Raw genomic sequence first — 20,943 nt, forward strand, 5'->3', positions numbered from 1 at the left:
TATTTCCAATCTTATCGTCCTCGGTTTCGGTTTTGGCAGTGCAAAGACTGTTAAGATAAACGCAATTATAATTAAACAGACGTTCAAGCCCCACTTGTACAAACAGCATCGACGAGAGGAGTGCACTCACTATCCTTTCTTGACAATTCGCGTGGCAGAGAGATAAGCGCGTGCTTAAAGCTCCTTTTCAAGGGGTGCCTCTCCAATATTTGAAACTCGGCGGCGGCAGGGAATTAATCTAATCTTTTGTGAACTTTGGTAGGACCCATAGTACCTACCGGCGTCTATATAACAGAAATGGTCGCTCCCCGCTTTCCATTCTTTATTGGTCACCCCCAGTGCATCAAACGAATCGCATCTAACCATGTCTCTCGCCGTAAGTATCACGCACTGTCAGCTTTCTTTTATTTAGATACTTTTTAAACGGATGAAATTTTAGCAGGAGTTCAAAGAAGTTGCCGCCAAGGTTGCTGCCTTCAAGACTGTCCCTGAAGAAGCCGTTTTTGCCGAATTCTACTCCCTGTACAAGCAGGGCACCGCTGGAGACTGCACAGATGGTGAGGGATATTATCTTAACATTTTTCATATTTGATGAGGATTGATACTGCAAAATCCTGAAAAATCTTGTTGCCAATGCAGGAACTCATCCCCTTTTAGGAATCAGCTGAAGTCAAAATTGAGCTGAGTTGAAGCGTAAATTTTTTAGAACATTGGCTGCAAAGTTTAGTATGCTTTTCAAATGCGGCGAGGACTGTCTCCTATTCCTATATACTTGCAATACTATTTTATTTCACAACAAAGAGTTTCCTTAAAAGGTTTAATACGCTGTTGAACGCATCTTAGCGAGAACAATCGAAATCTGCTTAGAAAATGTGGTCAAACGCTGGAATTTTCGGGTAAATTTGAAAAAAGTTATATATTTCTGCAGCAAGGTCTTTTTTAAATACAGAAAAAAATTTATCGATCCACCCATTCAAAAAATTTTAATTATTGCCTAGTTGCAATCCACATTATGTATTTATTTATTTGTTTGACTTTCAGTATGGTAATACATTCAGGTGATGATGATGATCTTCTCACAACATATTATATATATATATATATATATATATATATATATATATATATATATATATATATATATATATATATATATATATATATATATATATATATATATATATATATATATATATATATATACATATATATATTTAACCTATATACTTGCTACATAGGTAAAAATATTGATAATATTTTTGATATAAATTGATTGATTGACATAATGATATTTATGTTGTTTTATTACATTTTGAGTCGATTTGAGGCTAATACTGACTCTTTCTTTTTTTAATATGCGTAGCTGCACCAAAGGGCTCCGATTCTCTCTCTGTTGCCAAGCACAACGCCTGGGTTTCTCTGAAGGGAACGTCCAAGGAAGATGCCCAGAAGAAATACGTTGCCAGAGCCAAGGAACTCGCTCCAAAGTACGAGAAGTAATTAAATCAAATCAAAATTGTGTACATTCCGATGTGAAACCTTCTCAAAATAAATTGTATTTACACTTTCTGTGAAAGTTTCACTAAATAAAGATCTTAATTCAGTCCAAAATCGGCCGTGGAAAAAACTTAACATGTTTTCATTTCATTATGACACTAAAATAACAACGACCAAGCTTTGAATAAATTAAAATAAATGTCAGCTGAAAGGTTTTTGGAAAGAATTTGATAAAGCTGTTTCTTTATTTATTTTCCTTCTTGAATTTTTAAGAGTTTCAATGCTATCTGTTAAGTGGATTTATCTGAAACTCATTTAGGTATATTGCTAGGGTTTTTCATCGATAACTCGAGTGATTACTAGTGCTTTCAAGTGGAAAGTCCTATAAATTAATAATTTCGGGAGCATATTTTTGAGCAACGTCCGATTTGTCCAAGATTATAATCACAGCTAGCTGGGCTTTGAACTGCACTGATAAGAATGATAAGATACAATCTTTTCAAATAATTACCTTGGCACACCAAGATGTATTTTACTACTCTTAATCAGTTTAAATCGTCAGAGACCACACTATTCGAGATATTAATTATTGAGCATGTCTTCATTTTCTTTTGGCGAGGTCATATGTACATCAGATATGGTTACATTTATATTACCCCCCAATTGCAACGCAAAAAAACTCAAATCATAAATTTTCTGACAAATAATGCCACAAATTCACCTATATCATAAAATTTCCTCTGGTATAGAAATTCTTTTAAAGCCGATGCAAATTGCTCGTATCGCGGCTCAAGCCACAGCGAAACTGCATTGTACAAATTTGAAGGACTTGAAAATCGATTTTGCTGCGATTTATATCATCAATGTCTGAGATGCATTATACAAGTCAGGCAAGGCATGCGACGCGTGCTGTGCCCATGCACGTCCCTAGTGTTTTTTAAGTAGGTGTGGTATTTTTCAACATCTTTTTACAAGTCTCGAACAAGCAAATCGAAAACACACTGGAAGCGGGTTATACCGCTCAAAAAGTGGTCTCGCAGAACACAGCGGAGCGTCAACCCCGTTCCAGTACCTCTCGCCCGCCAGGGCACGAACCAACCGCTTCTGGGCAATGAACACGGACCGCAGCGCTCCATCGCTTGAACCCCCCAGATCACAATGCCATGTATCGACATAATTGAATAAGCATGAGCGTAATATACACTTAACAAACTTTTACATCAATATTCCCCTTTAGACCATTCAACATTGTCACCGTTGTGTGCATGCGGCCACTAACGTGAGCTATTGCGCGTGAGCATCCCACTTGCAGTCTTGTCGCACGTGGAGCCCCAAAAATTTGGCTTGGTCTCTGCACACTGAATTGTTTGGCCAGCGAGGTCTATTTGAGGGGACTCGTTCTGTTTTTGACCTCGGAACTGCACAAGCGAGAACAAAGAAAGTCAAATTAAGAACAAAATTTGAATTTTCAGAATTTCGATTTTACATTATTTTTATATTTATAACCTATAAGGCTCCCACCCCTTAAGGCCCTGGAAAATTACTTTGAAAATTTCGACTCTTTCAAAAAATCGGCCGAAAAAGTGTCCGATTTCAGAAAACTGTACACGAGCGGACGCACCATGCCGACGGGCATCGAATGGTACCAAAATCAATGGCACCGCCCCACAGCAGGGCTCCGAAAACAAAAGCTTGAAATTACACGTTTTTTAGTCTTTAAATACATATTAATAACTCGGCTGCTATGGGTCGTACTGTAAAATCCAATGTTTATCAGACTCCCCGTTAAATTTTAAGTCAATTCAATAATTACTTTATTCATTAAGTCGAAATATTTCCAGGTGACTTTTGAATTGTCGTCAGGAATAGTTATAATACATAATTTAATTCGCACTCACTTCCAGTCACACAACAAATACTCATTCATTTCACGGAAATGGTCATGTTTTTCGACGAGAAAAAATTATTCCGAACTGCCAGCGCGGATTTAGGGCGAAGAGAAGCTGCACAACACTCCTCACAGGTACCATCGAGGACTGGACAGCAACACTCGATGAGAAAAGCGGCGAGCACATCCATGTGGCGTTTTTGGATTGGAAAAAGGCCTTTGACAAAGTGAATCACATGAGGCTCATATCAAAACTTGACCACTATATCGCGTCCAAGGGCGGCTGCTCAGATGGCTCGAAAATTTTCTTACCGGCCGAACGCAATTTGTACATTATAGAGGCGCACGCTCCGAGCCAACGGAAGTCAAATCGGGCGTGGTGCAGGGCAGCGTTCTGGGCCCGCTTTTGTTCAATGTGTTTGTCGAGGGAAAGCGGCGCAGCGGCTCAGCTTTGCAGCGCGCAATTTGCGGGGATGCACGCCACGCGTGAAAAGAATCGCCTACTTAACAATGGTGAAGCCTGTGATGACCTTCGGACTTCCACCATGGCACCCGACGACGCAGGATAACATCAACAAATTAAGCAGAGTGCAAAATAGGGCGATGCACTTTGCTTATGGGAAAATCCTGCCAGAGCCTAGGTTGCAAAACGTGATGCCTTTTGATATGCATCTACGGCACACCGATCTCGTATTTTTCCAAAGGTGCCAAAGCGGCCAGACAGACTTCGACGCGAGAGCAAGAATCATTCAGGGGCGCGTCCTGCGAGGCGACAGCGCTGCACATCCGCGCCTCCAGCCGCCCCCGGCGAGAACAGCTTTCGGCCGAAGCGCCTTTTCTTACAGGGTATGCAAGCCCTGGAACGACATGCCACCGATTTTGAAAGACTGCGACAGTGCGACGCATCAAAATTTCCGTACCTTTGCGAGCAGTTTTTCGGTGCAATTTTTAAAGTGTTCGTGAATGTGATTTTAATCATTAAATATTCAACGGCATGTGACAACGTCGAAATAATTTTTTGTTTTGCGCGTTTATGCAGATCCTGCTTGTCATTTTTTGCCTTTGTTCATGTAATTTAATTATTGCTTTAATTGTACGAAATGTTATGAGTCATGAACAATAAACAACAAATGAAATAATAAAACATATGTTCCTTTAATATACTTTTCATCACTTTCACAAAGTCTTGATAATAATAATCCAATTTGTCCAGGCGCCGTTTCCCGACTTGGCCTCTTTTGTAGGCACGTTGGGTTATGTGTATCACTGTTAAACCAGAATAAATCCAAGATAATTATCATTTAATTGTCTTTTGGCATGTACATAATTTAACACAGTAAATGCACCAAACCACATACATCCGATTGCAAATCAAACATTCACTCAAAAGAAAAGAAAAGAAAATATAAGTTGCTAAAACTTCTGTACACAATCAAAGTACTCTTCAGCACTATAAAACTGTTTTTTAATGTACAAATTCACGCAGCAAAGCAACAAACTCCTTATAACGTGGCTCAAGACGAAGAGACACTGGCAGCGCATTATACATAGTAGCTGCACAAGTTAGTGGGTTTTGTTTGGAGATTTGAGTCGTTTGCGCTGGAATATATAGCTCCGGTTTCCTCCTCGTGTTGTATTCGTGAACATTTTGGGTTTTCCGAAATTAGCCAGGGTATTTTTTTTACAAATTTACATGCTTCGTACAGGTAGATAGAGAAAACTGGTAGAAACTTGAAACGATGAAACAGTGGACGCGCAGAACAGAGGGATTAATCCCGGCCAGTAGCGCTCTCCTGCAAGAGCTCGCATCAGGCGCTTCTGCGCAACAAACACAGCCTCCAAAGCCGCTCCGCTAGCTCCCCAAATTACGATCCCATAGGTCATAATGGATTGTGCGTGCGTATAGTAAACTGCCAGGAGACTTTTATCCGAGACTGATCCCTTTGTGGGGTACTCGTTTCGAGCCAAAAGGAAATGCATCTGGTTCCTTTGTAGACGTAGATTTAATCCATAATTAAGACCCGGTAAAGTCTTCGGGTCTATAAGTTATTACAAGCGTCATATATGCGCACGACATTATACTCCCGGCCGGAGAGGTAAATGCGACATGACCGTATGCGTGCGAAGGTGAGCGGTCAGTGAAGGTAAATTATACAGGGTAAATGAGAAAAGCTTATCATACAGTTACAAGTGACATCTAAAGGTTACAAACTAAGTTAACGCCAATAAGCGGGAACCGCTACACCTTCAAACCGCTCAACATTGTGACCGTCGAGTAAAGACGACCAACTACGTACTTGGCATGCTCTGTCCACATGCATAGTTGTCCTGAACATACAAGCCAAGAAATTTAGTCAACTCCGCACATGGGATCGAGCAACCTGAGCACGGTCTGTTAGTGCAGATCTGAGCCATTCAAGCGCCAAACCGCGCACACCATGTCTCTCAAACTTGGCTAGCAATAAAGGCACACACACACAGTACCAAATTAATGCATTACTTAAATCGTAATATATTGCAAGAACTTTGTCACGACAGTTCAACATTTCATGCAACTTAACAAAAAATTCAAAGAGCGCAGTTGTTGTGCGGATGCCCTTTACCTCTGCCGAAAGATGGCAAAGGTAAGCGCTCGGTATCTTGCAAACGGCGTCCCTCAACTCAATCAAAATTTTCGGCATTTGCTTGAATTAAAATTGGGCCAGTTTTTATTTTTCCATTTTTTTTATCTCAAATAGTTGAAACAACTAATTTGATTACAACTAAAAGGAATCCAGGTCTCCTGGAATAGGCATGTGAATGAGGGCCGCCAGCAACGGCGCTTGCTGCTGCCTTCCTTTGACCACGAGCACCCTCACCACCCCAGTGAGGCCAGGGGTGGTGCTCACGTATTTTACCAAGGTCTCCACCTCAAAGGGGAATCTCGGGACAAGCAGGGGCACCTTATTTATTAAATAAGATAATTATTTTACACATTAAATGAATTATGTTACCTTGATAAATGGCTGTTCCACCTGATAAATTTTACTGTCAAAGTGGAGAACGATGGCAAGGCCGATCATGGCCTCCTCCTCAGCCATGTTTTCTACCTCCACGGTGAGCTGGAAGGTCGGGCCCAGCCCTCTGACCTGGGCAGCTAGGCGTAGAGGCTGACTGTTGGAGATTGGATTGCCTGTCGAGGAGCCTGTGAGCGCCGACTCGCAACTCTTGGCTACTTTTAGTCTTAGACGAAGCAGGTCTGTTTGGAAGGCGTCATGGATAGCTGTAAAAAAATTTTCAGTGTTTTTTCTATAGAATTAAAATTATTTTAGTTAGTTAATTAATTAAATCTTTTTTACTTTTGGCGAGGTCATATACATCGAGATGTGCCCAGACAATCTAACAGTTTTTATTTGTCATTTGATAAAGAATTAAAATTTTAATAGAAAAATGGCAGGGGGTGATAATTTGTGGGGATTAGAGGTTTGCAGCGGCTTAATATTGTACCATTTCCCGACTTATATCCTTTAATCTTAAGAAGTTCAATTTGCTTACAAAATGGGCGAGAGCTTAAAAGGGGTGAATATTAGCACCTCATCCTTTTCATCCTTTCGGGAAGGGAAATGAGAGTCTCAACAATTTGCACTTTTTGCAATTCTGATGCGGTGAGATCCGAAGATTTGGCGGTGATGAAAACATCACTTGCAAATGCATATAAAAAACACAACAATAATTTTAAGAGTTTAATCTATATTAGCACCTACTGGATGACGTCGAAACTATACTCAAGAAATTAAAACGACTATAGTGTCGGGGATGAGGTCCGGTTTCATTTATTTCCAGTATGAACACAACCTCGATTGGTCGCCTATTTCAAAAATTAAATTTAAAAAAAAATAGTTTGAAAGATTCTAATTGTATAAGTGGTAAAAAGGATAACAGTGCTAGAAATTTTTAACTCAAAAACAATGTTGCCTTAATTTATTGGAACGTCTTTTTTGAGAATTTCATAAGTAAAGGAGATTTTAATGGAATTTAATTTTCAATTTTTTTTTGTAACGTTTAATGGTGACAATCTTTCATATTTTTGTTCACTGATGTTTAATTCTGTAAAACGAATCCCAAAATTGCAGAAAACCCGCAAAATAACCGTTTTTGAAGTTTTAGCGAACCGCCCTGTCGTATAAAACTCACATTTGGCCGCCTCCCGTTCCCTGACCGTCTGCTCGACAAACAGTTTCGTCTTTTTAGGAATGGACAGCGGCTGCGAACCCTTGGACTCTGCGTCACCAGCGGCCGTGTTGAAAGTGGCGGTTCTCCTCAGAATGTGCACCATAAGGCCGCCGTCCTCTGAGTTGACCACAAGGCAGTGCTCTCCCTGGCCGAAGGTGCCGCAGATGAGGGCGGACACGGGTCGCGGCGTGGCTATCGAGTCGATCAGCTTGCCTTCCGCGAAAAGCAGCACGGAGCCGTCGACCAGGCCCACGGCGGCCGCCCATAGGCCGTGCTGCGGCAGCGGCGCCGCAGTCAGGCACCGCACCACGCCCGCCAGCGTGACGCACCTGAATTTTATTTTTATTTAATCTCAAATATATAATTTGGGAAACAGAAATAAGTTTTTCAGGGAAAATTAATGATTTTTAGGGCTCAAATCGAAGTCAGTTTATAGAGAAGGTTATATTTTCAACAGAATTTTTACTCATACGTACATCTTTCCGTTCTACATAGTACTTTGTTTGAATAAAATTTCTCATTTTTAGCCGGGCAAAATTCATGATTTTATAGAGACTGTTCTTTATAATTAAACTTTGGCAGACTTTTTGGATATAAACAACGGTTATGACCAATTTATACAAAATTTAGACATTTTTGTTTCACCTTTTTAAGAAAAAACATTTTCCCCCAGAAAATCATTCCATCGAAACTTTGAATTTTAATTAAAAAAAAATCCAAATTATTTTTTCAATTGAAAACACTACCCTGGCTTTAATTTGACTGGTTTTTAAATCAAATTGTTCCTGTCCGATTTCATTTTCGAGAGATACAAATTGCTACCTGTCTTCTCAATCAATATATTTATGAATCGTGCAAATTTGTGAAAAGGTTCCCTAGCTACTTTCAACGAACAGAAAATGTGCACTCGTATAATACTCGGAGGAGGCAGGAACTGCACATTCAGCCGCAAACAACAATTATGTCCAAGTATAATCCGCTGACTTGTGTTGCAATGCTCTACAATATGCTGCCAGTTGCGATTCGCCTGGAGCCCAGATATAAAGAGTTTGTGATTGCGTTGAAAGAGTTCTTGTATGCTCATAAGTTCTACTCTTTTGTTGAATATCAGAATTGTGTAAACAACTTGTGATTTTGATATATCAACTATGGAGCTAATAATATGTTGATGCGCAGTGTGATTTGGTTTAAAAATATCAATTTTACTGTGCTTACTATTGCTTTGTGTACAGTAGTTGTAGCAACTACTATGTTTCTTTTTGAATGAATGTTACTGTATATGATTGATTTTTTTTGCAATTGGATGTATGTAATTCGGTACCATTTATTGTGATGAGTTATGTGCATGCCAAAGGCCCAAAAGTCAAATAAAGATTATTATTATTATTGTTATTTTTAATTTAGAGGAATTCAGTCATTATTTAAGTATGTAAATAATAATTTGTATGACTCGACGATTCTTTGATTGCCAACGTTTCAGCGACTTGATCACTTTGTACATTTGCCTTTTTACTCTTTTTGTATATATGATATTGGAGAGGAATAAACAATTAATTATTATTTAGTTTAAATTATTTGCGAGACAATTTTACCCCGCCCAAAATTAATTTAAAGAATGATTTGCTGTGCAAAAAATGCAATTAACAAATCAGGATTTAATATATCCAGGTAAAAATTAGAATATTTCGGCTTTTGATTTGTGGACTTACCATGCCTCTTTGCCCTTTTTGCTGTACCAGCGCAGCGTGTCGTCCATCAGCGCGAGCACTACCGCATTTGGGCCGATGGCCAGGCCCAGTGTCTGAGCCGGTGGCTGTGCCAGCGGACGCGCTTCCCGCCAGCCGCGCTTGATCTGCAGCAGCTGCCTGTTCCGGCAAGCCACCACGATGCGGAACTCCACGTCCCGAAGGCCTACTGCCCCCATGAAGCACGGCACACCAGATACCTAGATTTTTATTCATGCAATATGCTTTAACAAAATTGGTTCGTCGAGGCGGTGAAATTGACCAAAAACCAAAAGAAATGTTAGCGTTGGCGCCAGCCAAACCGCAAGAAACAGTCCTCAGGCCACGCGACCTGAGGAAGGTCGGTTACAGGCAGGGGTCAGAATTCAGAATCGTCGCCGTAAATTGCCAAATGTGCTAGAATAAATAAATAACTGAACATACAATAAGCATTAAAAAAACACCTGGGAGCGGATCTCAGGTTGTCTGAAGATCTGAAAATCGGTTCCAGACCGGCATAAGTTGTTTGCGTGCGATGAAGTCGGCAAAACCCTTAAATTGTATGCCATTTCTTGCTGTAATTTTTATATTGTCTTATGTGTATGACTTTGGCAAGAATAAAACAACAATAATAATAAAAACGAAAAACTTTGCTGCGTTTAAAAAAAAATCGTGAAAATTGGAAAAATGGTCTGATTTTAAAAACCGCACACGGGCGGACGATTCCAAATCGGTGCCGTCCAGCCCATAGGGTCCCGCCTGGGCACCAAAAACCAATGTTTGAAATTCACATTTCGCGTTTTTTCGAATTTAAAAACTAATAACTTGACTCCTATATGGGTCTTAAGTTAAAAAAAATAAAGTTTGTTTAACTGGCCATAAAATTCTGAGTTTTTAACGATGCAGCCCACCCGTTCCCAACAACGGCAGCAAAATATGTGCTATTTTAGAGTTTTTTGTTTTATTATTTTTAAACTAATTGATATGCCAAATTTAGGAAAACCGCACACAAGCGGACATTCTCCACCAAGGGAGATTAATTGGCATCCGAATCGGCGCCGTCCGACCCATAGGGCCCTGAAATTTTTTTTTTCAACTATTTAACCAGCCTGTTGGCTCGCATTGTTAAGGCACTCTCAGGAGTGTCAAAGCAATGGGAGGTATTTGAGCAGTTCGGAGATCTAATACTGGCTACCCAATGTCAGAGATGGCAAAAAGTGGTTAGTTTAGTGACTCGAAATTCTCAAATAAAATTGCTCAACGGGCTGGGAGGCGACTCGCTGCTTGCTGCTTTGCACCTTTCCAGCATGCGTGATTTGGCTTCACGGGACGAACGAGTGTCTAGCGTTTCAATGCAGAGTCCTCGGTGCGGAGGCAAGTGGCCCATGAATGGGCTGGGTCCCTGTGCGGCCTGGTGCGCCCATGTTATCCGTTCGCGGTGTTATTGGGACCCGGGTTTCAGCATTCGTGCTAGTGCAGTGCGCGCCCTTCCCGGTCCTCCGGTCCTCGGACAGGGATACAAAGAGCAAAAAAAAATATCAAAATAAATTTTCGAATTTATTTGCAGACCTGGACCGTGTCCAAAATGGTAAAAGCCTCCGAGTCGAGGATGTAGACGTGTCCGCTCTCAGTGCCGACGACCAAACACGTGACTGCGTCCTCGTCTGGAAGAGCCTTCTTGAGTGTCGTCAGGCAGGTGATGGTGGTCTGCCGCTTCAAAGGCTGACCCTTTTGCTCCTCAACGAATTTCCTACGTAGCGCCGCCTCCGGAAGAGAGAGCAGGTGTTGCGACCGCGCCGTCAGCCGCGAGAAACCGACTTCTTTGCTCAGGCCGCTCAGCATGTCCGTCAGGATGTCCACCTCGATGTTGCCATCTTTGGCCTGCGAATGATTTAGGTAGAAAAAAGCAAGTTTAAAATTAAAAAAAAGAATGGGAAATATAAAATTTTAATTAATTATACACCTGCGCCCAAACGTCTCTCTCCACTGAAGACACGTCCATAGGTGGCAGCGAAAATTTAAAATACGGCCGCATATTTTTGTAAATATAAATGTGAGGTCCACTGGCGACGGCAATAGCTATAATGAGAAAAAATTGAAATTTTTCTAAAAATGAAATTGCTGTTTCCAACCAGGTATTCTCGGTTGTGTGGTGTCCATGTGGAAAGCAGCGATTGCCACTGGAAAATCTAATATCGCGTTCTCTGCAATTAATGATGTTCCTCTGTACACCTGAAAACATCATTATGTTTTAACTTTTGAAATAGGCGACCACTCGAGGTTGTGTTCATATTTGAAATAAATTAAACCAGGCTTCATCCTCGTTGCAAAATTGTCATTTTAATTTCTCGACTATAGTTTTGACGTCATCCAGTAGTCCTAATCATGACTAAACAATTAAAATCAACCCAATCAATCAATCGGTATATAATGTCACATCTTAAATTACAAAAAATTCCGACACAAACAATTCCAGACACTTCTTAACAAATATCACCAACCTATTAATGATTAGGACGTACTGGGTGACGTCGAAACCATAGCCAAGAAATTAAATCAACAATTTTGCAACGAGGATGAAGCCTGGTTTAATTTATTTTCCAATAATATGTTTGTTCACAAGATCTAAAAACGATTTTGAGGATTTATTTTTCTGAATAATTTTCAAGTGGAGCAAATTTAAGAGATTTATACCGACTCCATCACACGCAAAAGACCGCAGCCGGTCTGGAACCAGAATTTCAGCTTGTTCGCGCCCATATAGAAAATTTAAAATTAATTTTTTTCGGTTTATTGACTTCACAGCCGAAAATAGATTTATTTATGTTAAAATTCAGCCGTTTGTCCCATCGTAGACCACGATTAGGACAGGTCTCGGACGGGGCTTTGACCCTTACGACCTTTTCCACGCGACCTGAGGACCTCTCTGCGGTTTTCCGGAGCCGACGCTTACAAATTTTAGCGTTTTGATCAATTTCTGCCTCGATTGGCAGTTGCCCGAAGCGCCCGTCTGAAGGCCCAAAGATCCCTAGGGGCGCAAGCCCCTTGTTTTTCTGAATAATTTAAATAAATGTTTTTGATTTAAAACGTTATTTTAGGATGAGGCTTTACCTTCAGTTTTGCTTGAGAGCGGTTGGCCAGGAACTGTCCATGGTCTACAATGATGAGCCTGTGGTCGCCATCAGCGTTGAGGTCTGCGAGGGCCATGCACTGTCCAAAGGTGTGCACGCTGGCTGAGAAGTCAGCATGGGCCTCAAGCCAATTTTTGGCCATGTTTACAGTTAGAAAGACACAAGCCGTCTGCCTCCCAACTTGATTTGAATGCCGTTGCCATGGTTACCGGAGCACAAACAAAATAAAAACGCACTGGCTCAATTTAGATTGGAAGAAAATTAAAAAAATTTAATAGCAGTTTTATCTTTGGAGTTACACGCACGGAAATGAGAATCAATTTTGACTTGAATCACAGATTTCACAGTTTTGATCTTACAAGTAGTTTAATACACATTATTAGTAGAGGCCTCAGCCGTGAGATTCAAAGCGACTGGCTGAGGCCTGTAATCATAAATTTAACTCTGGCCTTCATTTATCAGTCTCTGACGCTCGATGTACATGGTGACTCGCACGTTTTCCATCTGGTGGTTTTGGCACAGCTTGATCATGGCCATGACAGCCAACGCCACCCAAGCGGCCCACAACGCCCACGCGCCAAACTGCCAAAGCAAAACATTGATTCCGCAAACACACTTGTTAAAAAAAAAAAAAAAAAAAATACCTGAGCAGTGCCCATCTGGATGTAGAAATTGGCAGTGTTGATGCGGTCCTTCTTATCAATATCGTTTCCAGCCGCAATTTCGCAGGAGGGAAACCGCTCGGTCATGTCTTGGCACCAAGAAATAAAGCCCAGGGTGACCATCAGGGCGGCTCCGATGAGGCAGACGCACATTACAATCGAAACGACGACATCGATGAACGCAGAGAGGAACGAACTAAATGAGAATGAAATTTGAGATTGATTTAATTTTTAAGATAAACCGTCAAACCTGTCGGTGCCGCGGTAGTAATAAACAGACATTCTGTACAACTGGATGAAGCACAGTCCCATGGCCATGGCTGCAAGACCGATCGGGTAGCCGCAGAAAATCGTCGGGGACCAGTTGACGTTGAACTGGCCGTCTGTTTCTTGCCAATTACCGGTTGAGAACAAGAGGCAGTGTCCTCTGGAAATTTTAATTAACACATAATTATCGAATTGGACTTAAGAAAATGTTATGTAGATATGTTTACTGGAAATCATTTTGGTGAAGGACGAGAGGAACGGCCAGGCAAAATGCGAGGAGCAACGCCACGGAATAGCCAGCAATTTGGCTCAGAAGAAGAATGTTAGTCAGCTCCATTTTTATCTTCTAATTTTTAAGAAACATTGGTTTCGATTATAAGCGACGTGAAAAGGCGGATCAGAAAATTAAGACATTCGGCATAAAATCGCCTCAGAACTCCAATACTTTTGATGCAGAAGTAAATTCGCAACGGAAAATTAAAAACGAAATTCGCTTGTATTACGTCTCGAATTATTTTCGCTTCAGAGACTGGCCGACCTGGCCGTCGCCCATCGCAAATGTGTAAACAAATAAATGTACCAACCAAGTTAAATTCTTTGTACAAATGCAAATAAAAATTAAACACAGATTTAGTTTTAAAATGAAAACAAAACAAATTAAATTAAAATGAAAAATGATTACTTCAATGATTTAATATCTCAAATCCATGCTTAATTAATAAAATTGAAGCTTGTGAAAACTCTGTCAGGTTGGTACTGCAAACTGATCCCGTGCAAGCTCGGAAATTTCCGCAGCAAATAAATCTTGGTTTACCGCTCGGCAGCGGCTTGCGGCTTGGATTCAGCAGGCCGTGTTGTCTCTAGCGCGTTCCATTTACCATAAACATGGCGTCCGACTCTGAAAATGAATCGTCCGGTGCGGAGGAAGGTGGGTAATTTTGCTATTGAGAGCAAGCATGGCTGAAGTGGTGTGTCGTCCCATCCGGTCACCATGCCATGCACGCAGCATTGCGAGTCGTTATCAGTGCCGCTGATTGCGTTGACTTTCCGGTCCAAGCGGAGCGGAACCAGCCAATGGTCTGGCGGCAGCTCACACAGACATAATAAATAAAATTCTTTGTGCGTTTTTGGGTTCTCGGCAGTCGTGACAACAACGAGGAGGACGAGGAGCACCCGATCGAGTCGCGGCGCCGGCAAAAACACTCCAGCGTCGCCACCCAAGCCCAGAGGCCGCGGACGCGGAGGCGGCCGCAGAGGAAAGGGACGGGGTCGCGGAAAGGCGGCAAAACCGGCAGAAACAGAGTCCGAGGAGGAGCCCAGCGACTCGGAGGGCTGCAAGGCCAACGGGGTCGAGCCGGCAGGTGTGTGTGTGTCGATCGTCGCACTCGTATTTATGTATCTGCTCAATTCACACTCACTCTTTTCTGTTTGTGCGGTCCGATTCTGTAGGCTAGACAGTTGCCATGCGCCAAGCACGAATTATTTCGTACACGCGTACGATCAAATACACACGTCACGGACTCTCTCTAGTATCGTGTACGCACGCCTGTGTGTCCATTAAATTAAAAATATTGATTTGGAAATTAAATATTTATGAAGGCGTACCGCTCGTGTAAGGTATTAGCATTATTGATTTACGTTCTCGCTCTGTATCACTCGTGAAACATTAACATTTGGTCGATATTATGGCGTTTGCAGTGAAAGAGGAAGAAGAGTCGGCAGAAGAGCCCAAGGCTGAGCAAGAGCCGGACAAGCCAGAGTCGGTAAGTTCTGAGCCTCCTGACGAACTCGCGACCAAAGTCGAGCAGGCGGAAGAAGAGCCTGTGAAACAGCACGACGAGGAGGAGATTATTAAAGAGGTTATTACAGAGGATAAGGAAGAGGAAGTAGTAGTGCCATTAGTCGAGGAAAAGGTCGTTGAAGAAGAAAAGGAGCAGCCGATGGAGACGGAAGAGACTGCCCCCACGCAGCCCGTGGAGGAGCAGCCTGTGCAGGAGGACAAGATGGAAGAGCACGTGCTTGATGAGGGCAAGGAGGACAAGGCCGAAAAGCGGAAGCGCAGGGGCTTCTCTGACAATCCCCCGGACGAGGTGGAACAGCCACCGAAAAAGAGCAAAGGTGATTATTACTTTGCCCCGCGATGTCATGATTTGTTAAATAAATTCAACAGTTGTGCAAGTAGTTGGTGTTCGAACCGACCAATAGATATGGCGCCAGTGGTTTCTTTCGATTTTAATGAACTTTGCGATCTAAGACTCGATCTGTGCATTCTGCTTCTAGAATTATTTCCGTAGACGTGCCGAAAAAAATAATCAGTCCAGCCACTCGCTGTAGTAACGTCGTAACATAATTTTTATTTAAAAAAAAATTGGTTTTCACGGTTCTCCAACGGTTGGGTTTCAGCAGGTCAAAAGAGAGCATATATTAAGATTAAGTGAAGAATGCACTGAGTGGCAGCATTGAGTCTGAAATCGCAGTGCAAGTGACTTAAAATCCAAAGTATACGGTGGCGCCTTTGAGGGTTTTTTTTTTGCTAAAATTAACGTAATTTTGCAATGGAAATTGTTTAAATTTTTCTAATGGCTGGCGTTTTGCAGATGTGAACGGTGAAGCTGCGGTTGCCGCGAAGGAGGAGGAAAGAAAGAAAAGACTTCCAGAGCTTGAAAAGTACTGGAAGGCGGTGAAAGATGACAGCGCTGACTTCACCGGTTGGACTTACCTGCTGCAGTATGTTGACCAAGAAGTGAGTGTCTATTTTTCCTCTTTTGTTATTAATAATCTATTTATTGATTTTTTGCGAGTTCTTACATCAGAGATTCCACAAATCCCCTCCCCCATTGCACAGCACCCAATTGATTTGCAAAATTGATAAATTCAGAAGACCTGTGAAACCTCTAGAGGGGCGCAAATTCCTTCAGAGCAGTCTCGAATCAAGCCAGAGTGAAACTGGCAAAGCATTATGCATGAGTGCAGCACTTGGAGATGGATCCTGCTGATAAATTATTAATTTCTAGGGCGCAATGTGCGTCATCAAATATTCAAGATTTGGCTATTTTTCGATATATCTTGAGAGAAAAACTTCCCGCTTAAAATTAACTTTATCTTTTAAGCAAATCAACACGTAATTCGCACTAGTTAACAGTCTTCACTTTAAGAATTTGTAAAACGGCCCACCAAGTAATTTTCGTAACATTAAAAGCGATCTACCATTTTTTTAAAACCTCAAAAGTCCCTAAACGTAAGTCTCAAGGCATGTGGGGGCACAAATAAAAATGCTAGGGTTGTAATTGCTTTCGATTATTAAAGAAATTCCATTTTTTTGCAGTTTATAAAGCTATTTTTAACTTTTGCAAGTACTGCCAGGTCCTTCAAAATTGCTTGAATTTATTCGTTTGGTCTTGTGTTGACTTACTTTTCATGCAAGGAAATTAATTAGAAAACTCCAAGGTTGCTCGCAATACGCAATTAGGCTCAAAATGAAATGTTTGCTATTGAATTAATGAATTTTTAGCATTATTTGCGTACACGTGATTAAGGCGATTTCTGTGGTTTTGGTTGGCAGTCTGACGCGGAGGCTGCGCGCGAGGCGTACAACGCGTTCCTGAGTCTGTACCCGTACTGCTACGGCTACTGGCGCAAGTACGCCGACTACGAGAAGAAAAAGGGCGACGCGGTGCTGAGCGACAAGGTAACTCGAGTCTGTCCACTTTTGTGTGTGTGACACACGTTCATTTTTGCTCTCACCCTTTTTTAATGCTTCGTTTTCTCTCCATCAAGGGGCCGGGCCGACTGGCAGCAGTTTCCTTATATTTACAGTTTCACACGTTACGTTAAGAGAATCTAAAACTTTGTACAGGCGCGTGCAAGCGGGGACCGCCTTGCTCGTGTTGTGAGAGCGGCTCGGGACGGGCCGGCCGCTTGCCCGCGTCTCCAAACAGTGTTGTGTAAGCCGTTTTCAGGGTGTCTCCACGCGCCGTCCACGCGCCTCCACTGTCTCTGCACACACAACTCTCTTCCGTAAGCCCCCAAGTGTGTTTCTCTATCAGTCAGTCAGTCAGTCAGTCTCAATCAAGTCTCAATCTCTTTCTCTTTGCTCTTTGTGTCTCGAAAAATTCCGCCGCCGCCGCGCCTTTTGCCGACTCGTCTTGTGCCCCTGCACCCTCCACTTATTAACCGGCTATTGCAGGTTTTTGAAAGAGGTCTCAAGGCAATTCCACTCAGTGTGGACCTGTGGCTGCATTACCTCAACCACTGCAAGACCAAAGAACCCGCGGACCCCGATTTTGTCCGCACGCAGTACGAGCAGGCCTTGCACACCTGTGGAATGGAGTTCAGGTACCAAAACGCACGCTCTCTTATCTCGACCAGATCATTGTTATTTCTTAACTCGGCTATTTAGCTATCAGTTTTGATATGGTGCAAATTTTGATTTGCCATTTTTGACGGGGTAGATGGAAAACTCATTATTTTTAATTGACAGCCGGTGGGACCAACTTGGCCGCATTTTTTGCCCAGTGGTGGCTGGCGCCAGGCGTCAGGGTGCAGAAACCCCGCATATTTAAACAAATTCAGTGTAGTGGTAAAAGAGTTAAATTATTAAAATTCTTCCAGGCCATATTTGCACCTCAGTTTTCAATTATTGTCTAATTATTTTCTCATGACCTCTACTTAAAAAATTGTAAGAAATAATTTTTTTTCGAAATTGGGAAAGCAAATGACATTTTAAAAGAAAAAACCTGCATTGTAGAGAACACTCCGATCGATTTTAGGTTTTTGAATTCTGCCGCTGATGATTATTATTTGATTGTTTTTGGTTCATTTAAGGGCGGATATTCATTTGGTGAATTTTTTCAACAAACGTGGGAACAAAGTATGAAATTACGGTTGAAATGCGTGAACATTTAAACCTCTGCTTAACACAATTTTTCTTTTTTAAATTACAATTATTTTAGTCTTAACTATGCATGGCTGAATTTCAAGTTTTCCTTTTCATTACGCGTTAGATGCAGATCTCGAAATTTCCAGTCTCCCTCTAAATTATATTCATGATTTAAAAATGTTTTCAAATTATTAATAATAATGTTGTTACGTAGATATTCATCGCTAAATTTGACACCATATTTCATCGCTTTCAAATAACAATGACTAAAATTTAGCTCGCGTGGATGTTATGGAAACATTTAAAACACAACCACGTGGTTTTTAGTTGAAATTAACTCCCGCTACTTTAAAATTACAAAATAGTCTTCCACCCAATCAAATTGGAGCATATTATTTAATTTTATTTGTCTAATGTCGCTGAAATTGAACAAACAGGTCAGACCGTCTTTGGGAAAGCTACCTGAAGTGGGAGACGGAGCAGAAGAACTGGCACAACATCCTGTCCATCTACGACCGACTCTTGGCAACCCCTACTCAGGGTTACACGACCCATTTCGACAGGTAAATCCACCCACTAGAAAGTCTTTGAATCACGTTTTAAAACCAATTTATTTGACAGTTTTGAAGCTTTTGCCAAAGAGCATCCACCGCAGAAGCTGCTCTCGGTCGACGAGTTCCTGGAGCTGCGCAAGGAGTGGCTGTCGAGTGGCAAGGGCGGCGAAGAGGGCGACGACATCGAGGAGAGGCAGAAGGAGGAAGTGGCGGCGCTGCGAGACAAGCTGGTCGAGCTGCGAAAGGCGACGCACAAGGCCACCGTCAAGGCCGTCGCTGACCGCTGGGCCTTCGAGGAAGCAGTGAGTAGAAATCTTAAGGCTTTTTTTTAAATACTTTTTGAAATAATTGAATTTTTTGCAGATCAAACGGCCTTACTTCCACGTGAAACCCCTGGAGAAGGGACAACTAAAGAACTGGAAGGACTACCTGGACTATGAAATTGAGCAGGGAGACAAAAGGAGAGTGATCGTTTTGTTTGAGAGGTGTTTGATCGCCTGTGCTCTGTACGACGAGTACTGGATCAAGGTAAACACATTCATTTTTAAAAGAAAACACGATTTTACTCAGAGGGAAATCAGTTTTTAGACTACTTGGAGGGCCAAAAGGATGAGAGCCTGATGGCGAAAATCAGTGACGTCTACGAGAGAGCGTGCACAATCCATCATCCCAAAAAACCCGCCTTGCAACTCCGCTGGGCCGCGTTCGAAGAAGGCCGAGGTAATCATCTCACTAATTCAAGTGAAGTTTAAGACGTTTTTATATGTCTGTTGTGTTCTCAGGTCGGCTTGACAGCGCGTGTGAGATTTTGGAGGGGCTGGACAAGCGTCTGCCAAACACGCTGCAGGTGGCCTACCAGCGCATCAACCTGGAGCGGCGACGTGGTTGCCTGGACAAGGCGGCGGCCCTCTACGACAACTACATGAGCAGTTACAAGAATGTGACAATCGCCAGCGCCATCGCGGTCAAGTTTGCGCGTTTCCTCTGCAAGTTGCGCGACGACCCTGAAGCGGCACAGGCCGTGCTCAACCGGGCCCTCGAGAAGGACAAGACCAACAGCCGGCTCTTCCTCAACCTCATCGACATTCACATGAGCAGGTAAGCTTCATTGTTATCCGTTTATCTAAATGAGTAAACTCTGCAGACTGCTCGAATTCAATTTCTTTAACAGAGTCGCGTGGTTTTGACACAGCCGCAAACGAAAACTCATTTAACATGGGAAAATACTCCGCGCCACTCTTAATACGAGTGCTCTACTTTAAACAACGTTCGTTGATTTTTTGCAGGTGTCCGGTGGAGGTGGAGGCTGTGGTGGGCGTAATGGACCGTTTCCTTTCGTCGGCGGACGCGCCAGCCCAGCAAAAGCACGTTTTCGCGCAGAGGAAACTTGAGTTGCTCGAGGACTTTGGCTCGGACATCGCGTCCGTATTCAAGGCGAAGGACGAGGTGGCCGTTTGGCAGAAGGCCGCGAAGGAGGCCAAGAAGGAGCCCAAGGAGGACGGTGGCAGGGACGGAGGCGGCGGGGGCGGCGCGTCAATGGCCAAGAAGCCCAAGAGCGAGTACAACAGCCAGTCTGCAGCCGCTGCGGCGGCGGCCGCGGCGGCGGCCGGCTACGGCGGCCAGCAGGCCTACAACTACCAGAACTACCCGCAGGGCGGCTACTACGGCCAAGGCGATTACTACAACTGGCAGCAGCAGTACGGTGGCGGCTACGGCGCCAACCAGGGCTGGGGTGGCGGCGGCGGCGGTGGAGGTGGCAGCTACAACAGCTACTACTGACCACCGCACCATCCACCATTCCCCCGCATTTTAACTCTTTCCTTTCACTCTCTGTTTTAGATGTACGCTTCATTCAAATATAAATTCAAGTTTGTCTAAAGCGAACTCTTTTATTTCTCTCTTCTATGGTATTTTCTGGTAATTTCCAGCAAAAGTTATTTAACCAATTTTATTCTAAATGCAAAAGAATTGATGGTAAAGCAGATAGGGATAAATAGAAATTTTAGAAAGCTCTTCTGATTCAAAACATTCGTCGCTGAGGAGTCTTAGCAAATTAATAAAATTAATGACAAATTCGAGCAGAGAACTGAAGTAAAATTAAGTTTGCAAATAATTTCGTATCCTCCCAG

The 20,943-nt window shown here is 42.5% G+C and overlaps 4 protein-coding genes across 6 annotated transcripts; 2 read left to right on the plus strand and 2 right to left on the minus strand.

Annotated features, from left to right (window-relative positions):
- The first annotated feature begins 224 nt into the window (after positions 1 to 224).
- LOC135944104 (acyl-CoA-binding protein-like) lies at positions 225 to 1,569 on the plus strand. Of its 2 annotated transcripts, none has more exons than XM_065490848.1 (3): positions 225 to 376; positions 443 to 557; positions 1,364 to 1,569. In XM_065490848.1, exons 1-3 carry the CDS (start codon positions 365 to 367, stop codon positions 1,498 to 1,500), a joined length of 264 nt encoding a protein of 87 aa, XP_065346920.1. In that variant the 5' UTR covers positions 225 to 364; the 3' UTR covers positions 1,501 to 1,569. The 2 variants fall into 2 exon arrangements, with proteins under 2 accessions (XP_065346920.1, XP_065346919.1); XM_065490847.1 differs by having other exon boundaries at positions 228 to 376; positions 440 to 557.
- A 2,947-nt stretch (positions 1,570 to 4,516) lies between these two features.
- BBS1 (Bardet-Biedl syndrome 1) lies at positions 4,517 to 12,596 on the minus strand. Its single transcript, XM_065487450.1, has 8 exons — positions 12,433 to 12,596; positions 11,454 to 11,553; positions 11,285 to 11,400; positions 10,891 to 11,202; positions 9,307 to 9,542; positions 7,559 to 7,926; positions 6,379 to 6,647; positions 4,517 to 6,327 (listed from the first exon to the last, which is right to left on the minus strand). Exons 1-8 carry the CDS (start codon positions 12,592 to 12,594, stop codon positions 6,148 to 6,150), a joined length of 1,743 nt encoding a protein of 580 aa, XP_065343522.1. The 5' UTR covers positions 12,595 to 12,596; the 3' UTR covers positions 4,517 to 6,147.
- A 100-nt stretch (positions 12,597 to 12,696) lies between these two features.
- LOC135941754 (transmembrane protein 179) lies at positions 12,697 to 13,928 on the minus strand. Its single transcript, XM_065487451.1, has 4 exons — positions 13,609 to 13,928; positions 13,365 to 13,541; positions 13,097 to 13,310; positions 12,697 to 13,034 (listed from the first exon to the last, which is right to left on the minus strand). The coding sequence occupies exons 1-4, from the start codon at positions 13,716 to 13,718 to the stop codon at positions 12,891 to 12,893; spliced, it is 645 nt and encodes a 214-aa protein (XP_065343523.1). The 5' UTR covers positions 13,719 to 13,928; the 3' UTR covers positions 12,697 to 12,890.
- Positions 13,929 to 14,151: 223 nt separating this feature from the next.
- Positions 14,152 to 20,693, plus strand: Prp39 (pre-mRNA processing factor 39). Of its 2 annotated transcripts, XM_065487448.1 has the most exons (12): positions 14,152 to 14,309; positions 14,524 to 14,742; positions 15,080 to 15,499; positions 15,979 to 16,124; positions 16,944 to 17,069; positions 17,568 to 17,716; positions 18,698 to 18,823; positions 18,882 to 19,116; positions 19,178 to 19,342; positions 19,396 to 19,534; positions 19,597 to 19,912; positions 20,101 to 20,693. In XM_065487448.1, the coding sequence occupies exons 1-12, from the start codon at positions 14,267 to 14,269 to the stop codon at positions 20,591 to 20,593; spliced, it is 2,577 nt and encodes an 858-aa protein (XP_065343520.1). In that variant the 5' UTR covers positions 14,152 to 14,266; the 3' UTR covers positions 20,594 to 20,693. The 2 variants fall into 2 exon arrangements, with proteins under 2 accessions (XP_065343520.1, XP_065343521.1); XM_065487449.1 differs by lacking the exons at positions 14,152 to 14,309; positions 14,524 to 14,742 and adding an exon at positions 14,839 to 14,998.
- The last annotated feature ends 250 nt before the right edge of the window (positions 20,694 to 20,943 follow it).

Source organism: Cloeon dipterum, chromosome 4 (assembly GCF_949628265.1).
Source record: "Cloeon dipterum chromosome 4, ieCloDipt1.1, whole genome shotgun sequence".
Classification (NCBI taxonomy): domain Eukaryota; kingdom Metazoa; phylum Arthropoda; class Insecta; order Ephemeroptera; family Baetidae; genus Cloeon; species Cloeon dipterum.